The sequence below is a fragment of the Thunnus albacares genome, chromosome 11, assembly GCF_914725855.1.
Source record: "Thunnus albacares chromosome 11, fThuAlb1.1, whole genome shotgun sequence".
Lineage (NCBI taxonomy): Eukaryota > Metazoa > Chordata > Actinopteri > Scombriformes > Scombridae > Thunnus > Thunnus albacares.
The window spans coordinates 13386770-13408684 of NC_058116.1; the positions used below are offsets into that span (position 1 = coordinate 13386770).

At 41.0% G+C, this 21915-nt stretch overlaps 1 protein-coding gene across 2 annotated transcripts; it reads right to left on the reverse strand.

Annotated features, from left to right (window-relative positions):
- Positions 1 to 1049: 1049 nt before the first annotated feature.
- On the reverse strand, positions 1050 to 20781 carry LOC122992542 (vang-like protein 1). 2 transcript variants are annotated; one of them, XR_006406068.1, is made up of 10 exons: positions 20545 to 20781; positions 15842 to 16091; positions 13953 to 14124; positions 7670 to 8098; positions 6852 to 7027; positions 6070 to 6203; positions 4159 to 4309; positions 3750 to 3984; positions 2582 to 3085; positions 1050 to 2330 (listed from the first exon to the last, which is right to left on the reverse strand). XR_006406068.1 is itself a non-coding variant. In XM_044366372.1 (9 exons), exons 2-9 carry the CDS (start codon positions 15910 to 15912, stop codon positions 2825 to 2827), a joined length of 1629 nt encoding a protein of 542 aa, XP_044222307.1. In that variant the 5' UTR covers positions 15913 to 16091; positions 20545 to 20781; the 3' UTR covers positions 1050 to 2824. The 2 variants fall into 2 exon arrangements, 1 of the variants encoding a protein (XP_044222307.1); XM_044366372.1 differs by having other exon boundaries at positions 1050 to 3085.
- Between the last annotated feature and the right edge of the window lie 1134 nt (positions 20782 to 21915).

Below are 21915 nucleotides of genomic sequence, written 5' to 3' on the forward strand. Positions count from 1 at the left end.
TTTCAATAGCAAACCTCTAATCTCTTTTCTCATCTCACACTACTTCCCCCTTCATCAGGTTTATTTCTTACCTGAATTAATGGGGCAGGCAGCAGCTGCACAGGGAGATAATACTGTCATTACACCATTGGATAGACGCCTTCCCTCAATGAAAGAAAACACATTATACAATGTAGAGGAATGTAACTAACCGGGCTTTTGGGTTTTATGGGCAGGCCCCCCGGATGGCAGGAGAGGTTCCTTGATCCATGGGTGTGCAGGGACTTTACATTCACAAACAGACCTACAACTAAACCAGTGTTGCTTTGAAAATGTAAAACAAGCAACTAATTGCCTTGTGTAGCTCTAGAGAAAATTGAATGATCTTACCTATAGAATTTAAAACTGCAAAGATACAGCTGATCAGAATGTTAACAAAATTCATATTTTATTTAAAATAAAGTGCAAGTGATGAGTATTGTGATTATTATGCTCAACACACTGACAGCTGCATCCCAGAAACTAGTCTGGACATGAATACAAACCCAATCCTCCCTGGGTTCAAGGACAGAGTGTAAGAAATAACAGGGAAAAGTGTAATAAATATTTACATCCTTTTCAATGTGTTAATCACATACCTGTCTTGTCCTAAACCACAACACACTACTACTTAAATTTGCCTTCTTCACAGAAAAAAGGTGCAAGAAAATTCACCTTTCTGTGGAATAAAAAATACAGCATTACTACAATTCAATAATTCTGATGAACATGTCATAAATTAAGAAATAGAGAGTATTTATACAGTACATTTCTGTATAACCAATATAACGACAGGCCTAGTTGTGCATCACTAGGTAGTTTTTAACAATGAAACTACTCTATTACCGCCAACCAAAATACCAATTATGTATATATGTATATATATATATATGTACAAACACACATATATATAATAACATCACTGTACAAATAAAAGATATCAGGGTATACACTAAGCTGTCAGATGAGTGACATAAAAATACAACAATTAAATGCCTTGAAAAGGTCAATACAAATATTTATTTTGTTACAAATGTGACTTTGACACAGCTGCTGTGATTTTACATGTTCTGTTGTAAAAAAAAAAGAAAAAAAAGAAGACAGGGACAATTTGGGAAATCAGTCTCTTTTCTTCATTTTGTTCCCCTTCTCTCTTTCTCTCTCTCTCTCTCACACACACACACTCACACATACAGAAGAAAACTGCACATGTATGCTGAGCACATCCTTAATATGTTTAACTGAGGCACATGTGTAGTCAAGAAAACAGTATTTACAACCAGCAACACTCTAAAATTCTATTCTACACCGTCAGTGACAATAATAACACTTGTGTAAATATGAATTTACAACATAAAGGGCCTCATAAATAAAGAGGATTTAAAAATACAGATAATTAATAGTTTAATTGATGCTGAAGGACAGTGTTCCTATTCCAGTAGTGGTAGATAGGTGGCAGTAGTGTCCACAGATAAAATACTGACAGCCGAAATACTGACACTAAATGATTGATTTTCTTGTTTAAACATTTGCCAGCTTGAGTAAAATGACTGTTAATTTTGAAGAAGGATTCTATGTCAAATCTTTTGAAAAAGCTCCTGAAACCTGGTTTTAAATATTCATATATTATAGGCTTTGTCTTATGCAGCTGAGAACCTCATGGCTCAGCAAATTTCACTTGTCTGACAGAATTTATGCTATGCAGAGAAGTTCTGTAATAATGGACCCCCTTAATGATGGGTTAAAGTTTATGTCCTGAAATGAAACATCACAACAGTGACAGTTTTAACGTGAGATATAAAAAAGGTCAATCACATGAACCTCACAGTCCTAACACTGAGTCTTTCTTCTGGCTAATACAAAGATCAGTGTACACTGCACACACTTAACTGTACAAACCCAAATATAACAAATAGTAAGACGTATTAGCTCACAATCTCTTGGCTAGATCGTCTGTATTCAGCTGTACTGTGGTTGGCTTTCAGTCCGAGAGATTCCAGTGATTTGTCTGACATTTACAAAGACGTCTTCAGCTATTTACAGTCCAGTTATCTCCACAAATACAGCGCGGACAGACATGGTAAAAAAATCTTTCACAAGGTTAAAAAAAATCATTCAGGCAATGCACAATGTTGATATAAAAAAGTCTGGAGGGATAAAGTATATTCACATATAAATACTGTACATACATGTGTAATACATGACATGTTAAATAATCATTGCTAAGACTGAAAAAGAGCAGTTTTGGATGAAAAGGGTTCAGTTTATATCACTTTGCAACCAGGCTTTTGGAAAATGTCTCTATGGTAACGCTAAGAGAGAGGAGACAAGTTGAGTCAGATCCCGGGTGTGCACTACACTCAACACAACACACACACACACACACACACACACACACACACACACACACACACACACACACACACACACACACACACACACTTTTGCATCCTAAATCACACACTCCCCCTAAATCATGAATTCTTCCGTGCAGGCACACACTGGCACGTGTAATTAAAAGAGGAAAATTTGTGAGGGTCTTCTGTAGTGCATAGAGGAATACCTGAACTGTGTTCTGCAAATGTCAAGACAGAGAAATCCAAGCATATTCCCTCCTGTTTTCTGTCTTTCATCATCTTTCACGTCTCCCGGGACAAAGACAAGGAAACACAAAGATACTCTATGTAAGCAAAGGACATGAACATAAGTACAAAAAACAGTACAAAAAGCTATTTTTGAAAAATTCAGTCGAGTAATCATAACAGTCATGTAAGTCCAGATAAGCGGCACCAGCACACTGGGTCTGTTAAACTGAGGTTTCTGATTGGAGCAGCAGTATAAACTTGTGTGATTTGGGGTCGACGTACTCCTCAGTCAGTCGGATGTAAGGGATGCTCTTGACGGTGATAGCTAAGCTAAAGTCGAGACACCTCAGTAGGAACTCTGTCCCCTCCTTTATGCCGCCAGTTACAGATGCCTCGCTCACCAAAGTCCACTGGTCAGCCATCCAGCGCTCAGGGCCGTACTGCAGGGTTGGACCAGGGGCCAGGTAGGCCTCGAGGAAGGCCTGGATGCACAAACAAATTATAAAGTAAGTATTATTTTCAGACAGATTTGAAAAAATGTTAACTTATTCTTTCAAACTTGAGAATGTTTAAAGGATAATTCTGGTTTATGACAACTTGGGTCTTATTTATTGTAGTTTTGGCCATACTCTCTATCAGGAATAATAACTGTACCCACTTACAGTAGTTAATTACTAAGATCTGGATATGATTACTCGACTGCTGTAGTTGTATGCAGTTTCCCTGTGCAATAGGAATTATTACCAACATTTTGTGTGAGCTCACCTTTGGTTATATCTTCAAATAAAGTACTTAAAAGAAAAAAAAAATCAATACTAAAGCCTCTGTTTAAGGAAATAAGAGCTCAAAGACATAAATTAGTGAAAAGATGCCACAGACTTGAGATTTTTTTGTGTTTTTGGAGAGACACAATCCTGGTTCAAATGTGGTTTTGATAATCAGGCTAAAGTGTTTACAACTTATTAGACAGTCAAAAAGCTCATGTTTGGTGCCCCTTTGGGCTCATGTTATTGCAATGTCTATGTGACCCCAGATTTCAGAAATTGCTTTGGTGAGCACAGTGTCATCATAACTGATAGAAATGATGGCCACAACAATGAAAACTTCTTTTTAGAGTTAAAACTGAAGGTGAAAAACCAAGCTCACCTTTGGGCTCATGTTATTGATGAGGCAGAACGAGAGGTGCTTCTGGATGTTCTCCATGCTGTGGCAGTGCTGCCTCCTGGTGGTGCGGAGGTACTTCTGCAGGGCACGGGCCATGGAGGGAAATATGGCCAGAGCTGCTTCACGGACATCCATGATGTCAGAGGGAGTAGCACGCTCATCCTCTTTCTTCATGCGCCGAACATGTGTGAAGGCCTCCTCCACAGCCACAACCAGCCTGACAAAGCACATACACACATCAGTTAGCTCATTGTTAGCACTAGACTTGCCTTTAATCCATACTGATTAATAGGCAACATGCTAATGTACAAGTGGAACCATCTGGCCTCCTTCTATCCCTCCTGTCTGCACACATATGCATCTATCTATGTGCTATAATTTTGTTCATCACCTGGCTCTACGTTTGCGGACTCTTCTCTCGTAGTCGGCCTCTTCATAGTACAGCTCATTGTGGGCGCTGTCTTTGTGCTTGGCGGCAGATGCAACCATTGCCCGGGACTGATTCCCATTACCAGGCTGCGCCCCTGCTGTGCTCCCTGGGGCTGCATCAAAAGGAGAAGACGGGCAAATTGGTAATATCAGCTGGAGCTGGAGGAAGTAGCCCCTGACCCCACCAGACTTTGATTAATGGGCTGTATTTCAATCTGAATCACGATGAGAAAAGGTCAGATGGAAGGAGAGCTAAGATCTTACACAATGCTGTATTTAGTCTTATGCTGGAGGTGTAAAACAGAGTTTATGCCTGCCCATTTTATATCCTGCTAACCTTTTCCAAGTTCGAGACTAGAGTAAGCTGTATTTTAATCTTATCTGGGGCATCCTGCCAGATCATGTGTCTTAGTCACATAGTGTTAATTATAGCACTGAGAAAAGAAGCAATTTCCACTGTAAGCATCCATGTTTCACCTCAGACAGTCTGATGCAAAAACCTTTTTATTGGGGGTGGATTAAATATTCATCGTTTTACACTTCAAAGGCCATAGTTCTGTTCTGATCTGTGAATTTACTGGTTCGTGTGACAAACCCATAAAGCTAATGGAGCTTGTACAGCAGTATATTAGACTTCCTGGGGTATCATTGTGGGGGTGTAAGATCTGGTCCATATTTATGAAGATCAGCACAGTTTGGGGCCTAAACCCTGCAGGTCAGGTAGGGATATAAATCATTAATAATCTGATCTGCATATGTGTTTTTATGCGTGAGTGTGTGTGTGCAGGTGAGAAAGATATTGAATACAGAAATAAAACATGCACGAAAAACCATTCTGATGTATAATCTGGAAATACTGCTGTCAGATAATTTGCACAAGGAGCACTATAAATATTTTTCAACAAAAATATGCACAAACACATGCCTCTTTAACTTTCTGGCCTACATATTCAAGAGTGACTGTGAATGACTGTGAATGATAAAGAGAGAGGGGAGGGGGGAGAATGAGTGGGGGTTGAAGTGAGAGAGAAATGAAATAAAAAAAAAAGGGGGGAAGATAAAGAAAGCAAGCCGAGCTAGAGACAGCCTGAGCGGGAGGGAGGAAGGAGAGATGTGGGAGTATGTGAGGAATGAGCGTTACTCTGATGAATTATTTAAGGCTTGAAATTCCACGGCCCCCTAGAGGCCTTTACGCTGCACTTTGATAGGGAGGGGGGGTGGGGTGGATGGGAGGTGCTATGAGGACACCATATCCCATACTGCATCCCTGCCTTAGATCATCAAATCCACAGTGTTGCACAGAGTGATGGGGGATTGATGGTAGCAAGTGAAAGACCTTTTTAACTGTGGGAAAGGGGACAATATGTGGCATCACAGGCTGTGTGTGTGTGTGCGTGTGTGCGTGTGTGTGTGTGTGTGTGTGTGTGTGTGTGTGTGTGTGTGCGCAGGGAGGCAATATATCAAGAGCATTGCAGAGCCACAGCAGGAATTGCGTGTGCGTCCGTGTGTGCGCGATGGAAGTGCTTGCTGCAGATTCAATATATGCATTATGTCAGGAATGGAAGCTTCAGAGTGCTGTAAAGATTGAGTGAAGTGAACCGTGACATTAGCAGCTTCCTGTGATAAAGTGCTGCACAGAGTGATGGTGAGGACTTTTATCTGTACTTACTGCCCAAAAGGTATGTTCTCAGTTTGTTTTTAAAAGCTGTGTATTGAAGAGATGAAGATGGAAAAGAGAGCATCAAAACAAAGGAGCAGAAGGAGCAGAAGACCTGATAAACCAGGGAGGGAAAGGAAACAACGAGAAGGACACGGGCAGAAATGGTATATAGTAATAGAGGATGTAATTTTTGGGACAGATGAGGTGACTAACCGTCTACGTTGTAGACCTTTAACCCAGCCAGGTGTTTGGCAGCCCGGTGCTTGGAGGCCGAAAGAAGGGCTGGGTTATGAAGTGGAAAATCTCTGTAGTAATACTCCAAAATGGACAGAGCAGCCCTCTGAATGCTACGTGAGATGAGAGAGAGAGAAAACTCAGACACCAGGAATTCAATTTACCTTCATGGCTGACGGCTGATTGACTCATGTAATAAACTTAACAACCTCTCTGAATTAACTGAACATTAATCAAATTGTTCACTGCCATGCAACAGATGATTTTTACTGCCCCTGTTCAGGCTCTTAACTTCCTGTTTACCACCCTTCCAAATGACTCACAATCACAGCCTCTTCACACAAACCTTATCTAATTACCACTGTTGTCTCTTAGTCCTGTTGTAGTCACACACTCCATCAGAGCAGAAACAAAGTAAGACAGCCATTGGATGAGTGCCTATGTCTGGCACATTCTCATCCCTCCCCCCTAACTCCTAGAATAGCGCGCCTCAAGCGAACTAGACGAGGAGTCTGATGAGTAACTCAATTACTGCTTGTGCCAGTCTTCCCTATGGACATGGGCCTCCAATTACACACATACTTTATAATGGTAGAATGTAAAGACTGTGCCACTGTGTGTGTATTGATGTGTACTGTGCAGAACGGTCATATTGACATTTCAAGGTGTAAACTGCTTCTACAGTTCTCTTTCTTTTTCATTAAGAACGATTATGAAAAGCACACAGAGGAGGTATAGTTACGGTAAGTGGGCATTTGTACCTGAGCTGTCCTATGTTGTAGTGACGCGTTTCTCCGTCAGTGGAGCGGATGACACACACGCTGTAGCAGGGTTGGAGGTGGCGGAGCTCCAGCAGCACCACAGCCAGATAGTGGACAAATAACTGTGAGTCCACGAGGGACACGGCAAACTGGACAACACCATGGTAGTCCTCATCCTGTAGCAGATCACGTCATAGGTTTAATAAAAACATTCCCTGCTGCTTGATGAAAAGCTCTTCCTTGATTTTAATTATGCTTCACTTAACCAGGAAATTGTCATTGAGATGGAAAAATAGCTGTTTGTAAGTCTGGCCTGGCAAAGATATGAAACAATAACAAGTTACAGTTGCTGATAAGAGTCATATAAGTGATTACAACCTGGAAACAACCTAAAATTGCCCCTAAAAACAACACAAGAGCTGTATAAAACCATTAAGAATTCAGAAATATTCGCTTTTAGTTGTATCCAAAAAATGCAAAAAAAAAAAGATTTTCTTTCAAGGACCAGTACGTTATTTGTTACGGCCAAAAAAAGAATAAATAATATTTCAAAATGATCATAACATGGTCATAGAGAATGTTTGATTCAGTTTGTTTTGTAAAATTTTCAGATAACCACAAAGCTCTGATGCAGCAGCCTCATTACTATTTTAAATAACCCCTTATTGTCCTCATAAAATCTTAAAAATATATATTTTCCAACTCTGGATGACAGTAATGTCACATACATATTTTGTAAGAAATAACAGAGGCTACTTTTTTTTTTAAACCATAAATAAAATACTTATGATGCTCTAATAGCACACTCTCAGACTCACCTGTGCATCGAGGATGCGGACCCCATAGAAGAGCCAATAAGACATGGTGAGCAGGAGTGTGAGTGTGGTGAGGAAGGCACGGTACACACACACTCTGGGCAGGCTAGCGCGGCCCGGGCGGAGAAACAGGGCCCAAATGGCTATTAAGAGGATGAGGAGCTTAAAGGAGATAGAGAGGAAGAGGCCCTCACAGGCTGCCCCACAAGCTTGTAGTCTGTCTGGCCACATTATCGCCGGAAGAAGTAAGAAAACCAGGGGTGTCGCCACAACCACCAGCCCCACACACAGGCCCACAGCCAAGGGAAGATAGCGTCGGAAGCCTTGGGTCCGGTCCTGTAAGCCTTTACCCAGGCCAACAACTTCCTCCTGGGAAATACTCAGCTCTGAGGTGCCGGTCACCGCGGTGGTGGTTTCTCCCCAGTTATCATCCTGAAGGGGGAAAGAAAGAGAGGTGAAGGGAAGGTGTGTTACAAGCTATGGATGCACATTTGGATATGCTGGCTTTGTTATGTTCACTCACGGTTCACTCAAATGACAAAAAACCTATTTTTGTATTTTTCAAATTTAACTTTTCAATGATGAGCACCACTGTCATTGGGTTGTATCTGAGCCTCGTGAAAGACAATACATAGTTGCCAATATCAGAAACAAATTAATTTATTGTTTTGGCTTCAAAAAAATGTACAAAAAATGAGAAAAAAGAGAAAAAAAGTCAAAGTACAAAAATATTTAAGGTAGTTCTAAAATTCAGCACAGGGTAAATTAGTAGATGTTGCTCTCTGTAACCCGTCTAAGGGACTGAATTGACTACCTTTAAAAATCTGAAGCCCTCCCCATTAGCTTCATTTAAGGTAATTAATAGTTATATAACACACCTGATTTAATTTTGTACTCTAATAACCACAGAATAATAACCCAAACAAAGTTATATTAATACAAATAAACATTTTTAACATGTCTTTTCCCAACAACCAATCTAAAAATTTCAGTTATTTGACTGTTACATTATCTGGATACATGCTAGTTTCAACAGTATTTAACAGCTTGTTGGATGAACATACAACCACAAAGAAAATTCTGTTCACCTTCATTGTAGTGGAGTACAGCAAGACCACCAAAGGTAAGTAAGAGAATGTTTTTGTTGTAATTTGGGTGAAATGACCCTTTAAAATGGCTGAAAAACCAGAGTAAAATTTATGAGAAACTGGCAAATCAAGGGATAAATCTAAATGTGAAGCAGACAGACAACAATGCTTCCATTATCCTGTTTTACTCCTTCTTTTGTACGAACAGTCACTACAGATTTTATGCACCGTGCACACAGCACATCCTTCATAATATTTAGAGACGTTTGATTTTCTTGGACTTTTGCCTCATTATGACAGGAATTCAAAGTCCCATTGATGTAATATAGGATGACAGGAAGGGATGTGCAGTAACGTTTATGTTGGCAGGAAGATGCCGACATATGAAGGCACATACACACACACACACACACACGCACACATGCACACACACACACACACACACACACACACAAACACACACTCACATACACACTGAATCACAACAACAAAAGCTGAAGCTTTCCAGGCCCATCATTGCAAATTAGAGTCACATTTCTTTTCTTCCTATCTGGCAGGGTCATTTTAAGCATAAATCTTTCCGACAGAAACACACAGATAGAATAAATTAATGACAAGTCTGCTCTACAGAGGCATTTATTTTTGTGTGCCTGTCATTAATTCATGTAATTAGCCATTCACTCTCCCCCAGAGTGTCAATGCATTCTCAGCAGCTGCAGAGAGAGGGATGAGGGATAGAAAAATGACAAGCTGAAGAGAAAAGCCTTCATGGCTTCACATGTGTGCACACACATACACCTAAGCACATCAAACAGTCTATAAAGCCCCATGCTCAAGCCGTATGGGCCAAAGTAAATGGTGAATCTGCTGGGAAACCAGATAAGCTGTGAGCAAAGAAGATAGACGTTTACATCGATTCTCACTTGCTATTTGTAGAATGTCATATAAGAAGTTAACATTGGTTGTGCATATTTCCAGTTAGGAAGATGCAGCGTGACTATGGCACATGAAAATGAATTCTGCCCTCCATTACTGTTCACATCCAATTAATTCAGCCATGCTGGAGGAGTGAATACCAACAGCACCCAGAAGATGAATGAGCATGAGAAGAGGAGAGGAAAGGAAAGTAGGGGTGGGGGGCAGTGGGGGGCTAAGGTATGAGATAGCAGTAGATGAGCAGAGAGAGGGAAAGAAGGTGGGGGGAAGCAGAAGCAGAATTTCATTTTGGGTATCTGTCTGCCAGACTAATGTGTGAAAGCAAAGGTCAGCTATGTAAGTGTAACGCCAACTTCGTTTAGTCTCTGATCTCATTTTTATTCCGCTCACATCTCTCCACTTATGCTTCCTTTCTTTCTTAAGCCAGCTCTTCTAACAGGGTCCCAACCTTTGCTACAGAATCTGTGCACAATCGTCGTCATTCCACACTTCAGTGAAAGAGCAGAAAAATTGTGAATACATAAACAATATCCAGGTACCTGTTACCAATATTCCTTTTTTTCCCCACTCATTTTAAATATCAATACAGCCTATCACATAGTAGAGGTGTAGTCATTAACCAGTATGTTAATTTCATTAGATGAGCTTGCTACATAAGTCAGATCGGATCAGTATTGTGTGCTTGCTCTGTTGTCTGACAACAGAAACTGAAAAATAGGCATATTAGGGCTGTAACTAGCGATTATCTTTATCATCGATTAATCTGTTGAATATTTCTCAATTAACCGATTAGTTGTTTGGTCTATAAAATGTCAAAAAATTGTGAAAAATGTCCATCACTGTTTCCAAAAGTCCAAATTGCAACTTAAAATGTTTTGTTTTGTCCTGACTAACACTCCACAACTTAAAAAAATGACTCAAAAGAATTAATTGATTATCAAAATGGTTGGTAATTAATTTTCTGTTGATTGACTAATTGCTTAATCGACTAATCATAGCAGCTCTACTTCATATGAGTGTAACTGCATGTGAGTTTGGTAGTATTAAAGGAATAGTTCGACATTTTGGGAAATATGCTCATTTTCTAGCAGAGAGTTAGATGAGAATTGATACCACTGTCTTATCTGTATGTATATATGAGCTACCACCAGCAGCCGCTTGGCTTAATTTGCATAAAAACTGTAAAAAGGGGGAAACAGCTATTCTGGGTTTGTCCAGAGGTAACAACATCCACCACCTACAAGCCCCTTTAAAGGTCACTAATTAACATGTTATATCTCCTTTGCTTAATCCGTTCCATACCCAAAGTGTAAAAATGACATTTTGTGTTTCTACAGTGGGCTATGGGACTATTTCTTGGCTGGGCACACTGACTCCTGGGTCTTTGCTGGTTGTCTGGCAGCTAAGCTAAGACACGCTAAGCTAACCAGATGCTGGTTGTAGCTTCATATTGAACAGACAAATAATTACCACCTGTTTTCAGTGTTGATATCTCAAGAAATGTTTGACAGTTCAGATAAACAAAATGCAGCCTAATAGTTCATATTCTAAATCAGCCTCTATTTGGGATAATCGATCTGCTTAATTTCTCTGTCAAGGCATTCATGAAGACAAGCTTTCAAGTTAATATCTCATTCAGTGAGAGAAACCAATGTATATCTGACAGAGCTAATACACTGTTAAACCCAGCCATTAACTCTCAGTGGAATAATCCCAAAGATTAATGCTACACTAATCAGGCCTGATCTCTATACAGTAAAGCAAGAGAGGCAGAGTTAGACTGAAACCGAGAGAGAATGAAAAAGAAAGGGTTACAGGAGGAGAGAGAGAGAGAGAGCAGCATGTCTGCTTGGCAGTCTTTTCATCTGTCAGAGGGTGAATATGGATTATAGTTAGGCCTGTTTCACCCTCACAAAGCACAGCAACACAACAACAGACTGATTACCACTGCTCGCAGAGACGCACTCGAGCACACACCAAACAGTCTGCCAACTACAAAACACAATGGCTAAGCCCCGCTGGCCTGGGTGGAGGTTAAAATGACATTTACACACTGGCGTATATTTGTTTGTACTGGCGGGGGTATTAGTGTCACTGTGTGTATTTGTGTGTGTGTGTGTGTGCGTTTGTGTTAAAATGAGTCATAGGACCTTTGAGACAAAAAAGTTTAAAATTCCTGGCAGGTTTCCTTCAGTGGTGTTTATTTTTACATTACATAAAAAGCAGTGAGTCTAGAAGCTGTGAGTATGTCCATCTATTTGATGAAAAAAGCAAAGAAGTGATGTGTGAAATGCCAAAGAAGAGTATGTGCTTCTCTCCATAAGCTTTGGTGTAGCTAGAGCTAACACTGAGGAAACTGAAGCTGCTGCCTTCTGGCACAAAGTCGCAACATCTAAGTCTCACAAAGCAGCATGGACAGTCTCAGTAACAGACTTGGCGCCCTCTCTATGACTCACTCACACACAGAAGCTGTGGTCCAAGACCGTGTCCTTATGTCATGCGTGTAAACATGGGGGATTATTCATATCAGCTTTCCTCAAAGTGGCGTTTGGCTGGATGCTAAGGCTAATCTCAGTCTGTGAGAATGTCTCTCTGCACATGGAGCCTGTTAGTCTTACAACAGCTCTGCCGTCCAAACAGACCTGATCCAAAACAGCACTGGCCGGGGTGGATTTGGTAGTGGTGGTGCTGCTGTGCCATTTGGACACGTCTATCTGGAGGGCTAATGCAACACAATGGCAGATTACCTTACACTGCCGACAATGGACGGAAGCTACAAGCTGACAATCACATGACATCCTGGAATGTGGCTGCCCAGGCAGAGGGGGATGTTGAGCAGATACGGCAAAATAGGTCAGACCTCTCAGAAACAGTCAAAAGGTCTGGCTGAACACATCTTCATATCCTAATCATAATAAATAATACTATTATTTTGGGGAAGTACATCTGGTGAAGGCAGCTTGTACTCAGCCACTACATGTACTGACCAGTGTTTCCACCTTTCTCTTAAACTAACAGTACATACACAAGGATAACCTCTTTTTATTATAGATTTCAAGTAGGTCAGAGAGCATGTGAAGGCAGCCCAAGGCAGTTGTTTCTATATCAATAACTTCTAATAAGCTCTCTTTCTACTCCTCGCCTCTATTGCTTCTCTCTCAGCTTTCTTTAACTTTCATTGGAGTTTACCTGATCATCGGCATTTAAAGGAATTGTTTGACATTTTTTGGGAACACACTTGTTTGCTTTCTTGGCAAGAGTTAGATTAGAAAATCGATTCCAGTCTCATATCTGTCCGTTGAACATGAAGCTGGAGTCAGGAGACAATTAGCTTAGCATAAAGACTGGGAACAAGAGGAAACAGCTAGCCTGTCTCTTTCCAGAGGTTAAAAAATCTGCCTGCCAGCACCTCTTAAGCTCACCAATTAACATGTTAAATCTGGTTTGTTTAATCCGCACAGAAATTGAAGTGTAAAAACAACACGTTGTGGTTTTATGGGGTTGTTTTTACACTTCAGTTTCTGTACAGATTGAACAAAGGAGTGTTTATAAGTGAGCCTTGGAGGTATGGTAAGTGGTTTCCAGTCTTTAAGCTAAGCTTCGCTAAGCGGCTGCTGGCTGTAGCTTCATATTTACTGTACAGATATGAAAGTGGTATTGATCTAATCATGTAACTCTCTGCAAGAAAGCCAATAAGCATATCTCCAAAATGTCAAAACTATTTCTTTAAACCATGATCACAACATCTGACTGTATTTTTAATCCATGCCGCGTCGACTTAGTTACATATCCACTCTGTCTTTGAGCTGCATTATCACAGTTTGGCTTTCCTGTGTCTGACTGGTACCAATTTACTCTGCTTTCAAAGCTATTAGGCATGACGGTTATACTCAGTGTCACACACACACACTGTAACACAGTGTGGTCTGTATAAATCCTGGCCTATAAGAGAGACGCTAATCCTCTGACCTATTTGATCCCTTGTCACCATTGTTATTATGTGTCAGGCACTCTGGCAATGGGCAGCCAGCTGTGTGAGGATGAGTTTAGAAGGTCATGTTGCAGAGTTCACAGATGGATTACTGGGTCTTCTGATTTATTCTAAAGGACTGTGATTACATAAAGGACTGTGATTACAGCAGAGAGAGAGTTTGAAAGTATATTTATCTAAAAAACACAGCCTGCATCCTATCCCATATTTGTCATGTGTACACAGTATTAGGTTACTCGTATGTACATTTTCATGGGCTTTGAATCAATACCTGGCCCTCGTCTCCATGATCTGCTGCTGGGGTGGGTTCTCCTGGCAGCGGCTCTCCATTATGAACTGGGGAATCTTGGGAGGGCGTGTCAGGAGGATTTATAACGACGGACCTCTCAGAGCGACTGCTGTCTTTACTGCTGCTGGCCTTGTGCCGCTCACGGCTTCGATCTCTGGAAGACGAACACACACACAATGAACATGAAGAGGAACATAGAGACATAAACATAAGATCAGAAACATATACTAATATACTGATATTTTCATTGTTAATTAGTCATGAGACTATTTTCTTGAGTAATAGTTTTGTAATAGTTAAAAATGCCTTCACAGCCCAAGGTGATGTATTCAAATTTCCTGTTTTGTCCAGTCAACAACTCCCAAAAAATTCAGTTTATTTAATGATTTTCCTCATATATGTCAAAGAAAATCAGAAAATCATCACATTTGAGAGGCTGGATCCAGCAAATGTTTTATCATTTTTGCTTTTCAAATGACTAAAACAATGAATCTATTATCAAAATAGTTCATTTTCTGTTGATCAAAAAAGATTCATTATTGACTACTTATTTCAAGCTTCTACTCACGCACACAAGCAAATTATCCAGCGCAATAAGTAATTAATTGATTAGTTGACCGACAGAAAATGAATTGGCAACCATCTTGACAATTGATTTAGTGTTATTTTTAAGCAAAATTGCCAAAATTCCTGGTTCATGTGTCTCAAATGTTGACATTTGTTGCTTGTCTTTGTCTTATATGATAGTGAATGGAATATCTTTGGGTTTTGGCCTATTTGTCTGACAAATCAAGACATTTGAAGACTTCACCTTGTGCTCTGGGAGTTTGTGATTGGGAATTTTTATTATGTTATGGCATTTTATAAGCTAAATGATACATCAATTAATTGGGAAAATAATTGTCACATTAATCGATAATGCCAATAACTGTTAATTGCGACCCTACACTGCACACAGACAGAGGAAAGAGACAGAACTTGTGTAACATACAGCCCAAACTAACAAGACAAACTATTTGGAAACTATGCATTAAAAAGCCACACAAACTTGTTTCATGAAGAATGTCACTGTTTAAAATAGTTAAACTCTCTCCTTTATGCCTTTCAAATCATTTGTGTGTGTGTGTGTTTTTTTTTTATGTCTGTCTTTTATACTATGTCGTAATGCTGCCTTTTTGGCCATGTCTCTCTCGTAAAAGGAAATAATGCATCTCAAGAGACTTCCTGGTTAAATAAAGGTTTAATGCAGTCTTCTCCAGATAAATGCTGTAAGGGCTTTATGTAGTTATTTATTTATTTATTCTTTTTGGGCTTAAAAGTACTGAAATTTAAATATGTTCAGTCTAAAAACACTAGAATTGGCTTATAAATACCCACCATGTGTGCGTTTTCCTGCTAGGTCACTGAAACCCATTAATTCACAAAACCCCCCACAAATTTTTTTTTAACATAAATGAATATTCCAGCAGTAACAAAGTAACCAGAGGAGTGAAGAATGGATAGGGAGGGAATCAAATGATTCTCTCATTTGCAGAATAGACCGAGTGAATCACTGAAATAGGTTAGAGCCACTCAGCTGTGACGACCCTAATCCACCAGCTCTGTCTGTCTCAATCTCACGCTTGTTCCCTCCCTTTCTCTCTCTCAGTCTCTCATCTCATTTATTTGGCCAACATGTGGCCCACTCAAACTGAAAACAAACACAACAAACTCAATGTGCGCTGAAGGCACTACGTTAGAATTCCAGAGCAAGGGCTGGTGTGAGATATGCAGCTTGTGATCTGGTAGAAACAAATTCATGACATGGCAAGAGACAGTTAGACTGGTGAAGCAGACACTCAGATGGCAAGGCAGACAGACAGGAAACATACCCATGTCGGTTTGATCTCCCAGAGCGGCTGGAGTGATAGGAGTAGCCCGAGTGGGTCGACTCAGTGTCCATTCCAACGCAGTTCAGAGCCGGCTATTGGCCAGGGGGATGAGGAGAGATTTGTCTTGTGGCAGGGAGGGTAAGTTGGCAGCAGTCCTCAAGAGGAGGAAAGGGTTGCTATAGAGACAGGCCTCAGGAATCCACAACGACTGACAACAACCCCAGAGAGCTGCTTCGGTAGCCACATTGACCTGAAAGATGGAGAGATAAAGACTGGCTTATGTCTAACATACAGTATAATGCATTAGATATACTATTAGCCCTGCTAACAAGCGATGTGTTTCTGTACAGGATCGTGCTGAGGCTTATCATTCATTGCATTTTAAATGGGAGCAGGCTGACCAGTGATCAAAATATTAGAGTCATCTTCAATTCCATTACACAGAAGATTGCTCTATAATTGGTCTCAACACTATTCCTCTCCTGGCTAGCAGACTAGCCTGTGGAAAGACAGATAGATACACACTGCTTTCTTTTGTCTCAGAGTTGGATCTACACTTAGCAAAACTACGTTTTTGTAATATTCAGAAGTTGTTTCATGAAGAATGTAACTGTTTAAAATAGTCAGACTCTCCTTTTTCGAATTGGCTCACCATGTGTATCTTTTTTAATTGAAGAAAAAAAAAGATTCCTGCTAGGTCGCTGAAACCCATTAATTCACAAAAACCCCACATTTCTTTTTAACAAACTCTGGTACTTTTTTTTTTTTTTTACAAACAATTAATTCTAAGTTGAACTGTTTTCCATCTAACATGGATACACATTGATTTAGAAATTATTTAGAATAACCTCTCCATCCTGTCATTCCGCTTTTTCTCCTCCTAAGGCCAGACTGAATCCGCCAGACTCACTTCCTGCTCCTTAATGTCTGCTGCGTGATACATGAGGATGTCTAAGTGCTTCACCATGCATGACCATTCATTTAGACCTCAATCTACACTCTGCCCGTCTCCCAGCTGTTGTCCTGACAACCACCTGCCAATCACCATCCCCAGTGCAGTCTCATTTTACTAACAGGGATTACTCTCCCCCCCCGTCGTTTTATGAGCTATTTGTTATCTCTTTTCCCAATGGTGCATATAAACACTGAAATTAGGATGTGAATCCAAATAGCGGCATGGAGATCATGCTCTGGAAACGATGGTTTACAGAAGACACTGCAATGTAGCTGATTTCCATTAAGACGATACAGATGGGTTTGAATGACTTTCTTTCCTCCCATTACCCATCTGGGGAAAAGGTGGAGGATGCATATGAGAAACCACAGATTTTCCATCAAGGATTGTCATGCAATGCATATGAATCACCATTACCACTACCTGTCTACAGGATTACATGTGTCAAACAAAAGCTAGGATTTGTATTATCTCACAAACCTGCAATAGTAATCTGCTATCATTCAAATGTAAAATGATGCTGTGGTGACAAAATGTACAGCTTCTCTGCAGCCATTCTCTGCAGGGCTATAGAAAGCAGGGGAGCATAATGCTGAACAAGGCAGAGCTGCATATACGCAGGACTTTAATAAATGATGTACTAGAACATAACGGGTACACAGTTGAACACACCACTCACAGCATCAAAGCTGATGTTGTGGTATTAAATTTTAAACACAAGCCAGAGTTGAGACAGAGGAAAGTCATATCTCTCATCTCTAACCCACATCTGGAGCGTCCACTGTTGCCTTGGCAACACAGGAGGCAGGAGGCCCCATCTAGCAGTAATAATCAATCACCCCCGCTGAGAGTAAATTTGTGTGATACACTTATATGTGTGTGTGTGTGTGTGTATGGGAGAGTGAGGTGGGGGGTTGGCAAACTGAGAGGGCACAAAGAGCAAACAATGGCTTCTCATCGCACCCGGTGCCCGTATGGTTAAATGAAGGAGCCTATGAGTTGAATAAAAGCTGTTGACCCCCTGAGTGCTGATCTCTGAACGCGTGGCATTGGTATGTGGGCCAAGAGGATGAGAAGCCACTCATCCACGAGACGAACATGAAGACGCATAGTGAACCAGGCCATGTGGAAAATCGCAGCCAAGGGGTAAGAAAAACTATCAGTTACAAACCGACAGATAAATATGAATAAAGCATGCTGGGATAACAATGTGCACCAGAGACATGGAGCTTCCTGGTTACTCTGAGTCAATCCATCTAAAAAAATTCAGTAGCCCTCTACGAGGGACTACAAAAGATAGTCTCCGGCGATGCGTGCTTGCATCGCTATGGACCGTTCTGCTTGGCTGCACCGAGAAGAGATTCATGAGGGCAGAAAGTGACACTAATGTAAAACAAACACTCATTAATGTGTTTGCTTAGTGGATGGAGGCTGTTGCACCATGGGAGCTACTGTAATTACGCATGATCAGGCTCAGAGGTGCAGGCACATGTCCTATTATGGACTAATTTTTTATTCTTATTCCAAATAGAGAATATGAACAGACTGCACTACTGTGACAAATGTGTGTGGGTGCTGCGACATCTGATAGGTCAGCTGTTTTGTCATTTGTCATTTTTCCCCGCTCGTCCAACTCATCAATTAATAACAAAATGTGGGATTTCAGTGTAATGTTTATATGTGCGTGTGTGTGTTTGCTTGCATTCAGCCATTTCACTTGGCTGCAAACACATTTGGCCTCCAAACTTGGCACCGAGAGCGAGAGAGAGGGAGAGAAGTGTGGAATTTGAGATTCCATTAAAGTGCCCGATGCAGTGCTGGCACCCTAAATGGCACAGATCAGCCTCATACCTCATCTAGAGCACATGCTGAGGTCTGGTTACCATGGCATCTGTGCCCTCCCTCACGCCCATTAGCCCTAGGGCCTTCCTTCCTTCATGTGCGCCCTGCCCTGGTGGCATTATGCCATAATCTGTTAGATGCAGCAGCTGGCCGTGTGCTGTGTTAGTTTATTTCTTTTATTTAGTGTTACCGTTTTAAAAGCCATCTACGAACTACAAAGCCCCATCTACAACACATATAGTACATATTACATTAGTGTAATGCCTACATAAAACCCATTATTTGAAAGTGGCCAATGAGTAACATAGTCCAGTAAGCTAGGTAAAACCTCTCTGAAATCAAACAAAGGGTAATAGAGTGTGTGCCAGTGTTATTTATAGTGATAGCAATCTCCAATCCGTCCCTGGACTTCAGACGACCGAGAGGAACAGCTGCTGATTAAGATATTATAGATTGATGGTATAAAATCCCCCAAACCAAGCCACTACAGACATGAAATTCCCACGGAAACAGTTTTAGTTTAGTGCACTGCACCACTAGGATAGTTGATGGATGTAATTATGAACTTGTTTCCTGTGTATTTTCCCTGTTTTCCCAACATAATGCTGTGACACACTGACATTTTATTCTTGGCATAAAGATATTTGTTAGACACTATATGTGCAGAGGGCAAACTGGTGACCTTTGAGTGACTGGATAGAGTCCTTGTTGCTCTTTCACACACATACACAGTAAATGGAGAAGGTTAAGACCTGACACAGTTCTCTGGAATGCAAACTTAGTCCCCTCTGATCCGCTCATGTGGAACTAAATAAAAGTACAGTAGAGGGGAGAGGGAGCGAGGCGGCGGCTGCGTTGGATGGGAGGGTTGTGAGAGAGATACCTCTGTACATTCCTACTTTAAAGGCAGTGCTTTTATGTCAGTAAATACACCACTGTAAAGCACTCTGCAGTACGCTGTGCATTACACGCTGCTATACAAGCTTTGCAAGGCACTAAAGCTCCTCTGTAGCCTAAAGGCAGCTGAGAGGTAGCTGCACTTCTCATTACACATGGAATACACTATGCTGCCAGCTAGAAAAAAAAGGTTTTTAAAAGTGGAGAAGGAGAACAATGACAAAGGCTTTGCCAGCAACACTTTGCTTTGATCATTCATGGCAAGAACTGATATCTTCCAGGGGGTGACTCATCAATCTGAGGGGTTATACCTCACAGCCTCTCTGAACAGGACCTCTCACCGCTGTTCAATAATACATGTCTGTACTGTACTGTAGGTGCTGCACAGTTCCACTGCCGCATCATGACCCTGAGACACTGTGATACTGTGGAGGACAGCACCGGAGGAGACACGTGAAGCTGCCCCAGTCATAGTAACACCTCATCCAGCTGCGCACAGTGGGCTCTCCAGACAACTGCTGATGATGGCGATACGCAGCATCCTCCCGCAGAGGCAGCCTGATACGAAACGCCCTTTATTTATTTTATAGGTTGGTCTGAGAGGGCAAGTGGTGTGATGGCACTTCTCTATTACACAGCGACAGTTTCGGTTACAATAGATCTCGTTTCAGTCACATCTTGAACACCATTAGCCGCAGAATATAAGCTTCTATCACCCCCAGATCATGCGTCAATGCTGTTGGTTCTGTCTATTTAATTACACACACAGGTTACACAGAGGTGCAGGAGCAAAAACGCATAAGTATTAGGTTAATCAACACATACAAAATGGACAAGGAGAACCACTAAAGGCTACATTTGTCTGGTGAGAATTGGAAACCATTTTTTCCACGACACCAGCATTGAACTTCATCAGTCATCCCCCTTTGGTGTTGCGTCTTCAGGCTTTTGGCAAAGAAAAAACCCGATGTGATGAACATTGCATGCGATGATTATTTCGTTTACCCACCTTTTTCTCAGAAGTGTGTCATATTCCTTCACCTGCGTCTCGGTCACAGTGAATCCGCTGCGCTGCTGTGAGGCGCGTCTACCGTACTGACAGAGGCAGCTCCCTCATACGTGCCTGGCCATTGTGGTTACTAGGACCGGAGAGGGAGGCAGCATGGAGGTACAATACAGTCTCAAGAGCACTAGAATGCGTGCATTCAGCTGTGGCCCACCAGAGGTCGTGCTTTGTTGTGGTTTCAGAGCAGCTATGAGAGGGCATTCAACAAGGCAGGGGAAGTTTGACTTGTGAATGAAAGTTTAAAGTCCCCCTCTACTCAAAAATGCGTTTTGCGCATCCACGTGGACGCCTGAGCTTCTGTGTAGAATGATGTATGTGCAGTTGACACCAGAAAGCTCTTTTCAGCTGATACTGATACTACTACTTTAAATAATCCATATCCCTAAATTAATTTGTGTGTAAGAACACAATTCAAAAGAGATTGTAAGTAAAAGGGGGTTCATAGAGGTTCAACAGCTCATTTTTGCCCTGAGGCTCCCAAGTAGTTTAATTCAGCAACAATCACCTGCATGCGATTATTATGTGTAAGTGGGTTGGGATATGTGCAGGGATGTGAATGTTGTATGTTTTATGTATTATGCATATTGGTAGATATGTGTTCAGGCTAAGAAAACAAATCTTCATTGGAACAATAAAGACGATATCTATCTATCTATTACATACCTGCAATAATTAGGATATTTTAGTGTTATCCCAGGAATGTTGTTTCTATAAGAGATGGAAGTTTTGGTGCCAAATGATATTATTGCAGTGCCATTACTACTGTGAGCCAGTGAAGTACACAGACACTTTCAGGGTCAGGGCATGTCACATCTGGTCTTTAGGAGACAGAAACTGAGCAGAGGCAGATGGCATAGCCACACATTCATTCTGTTTTGGATAAATTGACTAATGACAGAGGCAAAAGTGATGGGGAAAAAAAGTCTTGATATATTTGCAACCAGGAAAAAGATTGAGGCCATACTGGCACCAAGTGGTGGGATGGTGATCCAATAAATATTTATTACATTTTATTCACTGCATCAGAAACAACAAAACTAACAATAATAATAGCAGTAATACACAATATAGCAGTGTTGCGTTTCAGAGTTCATTCTAGATATTGGAAATAACAGTTGACAAAACAATCTCAAGGTCCATGTAGCAGGTGATCTGGAGCGTTTGATCATATCACATGATTTTCATCAACAGATGGAGTTTGCTTAGTTGTCATGGAACTGTGAATGTTCAAATTTCCAGTTTTTATTAGCACCTTTTTTTTCAAGCCAACATGGACAAAATGGAAATTCAATGACATTATCAGCTGATAAAGAT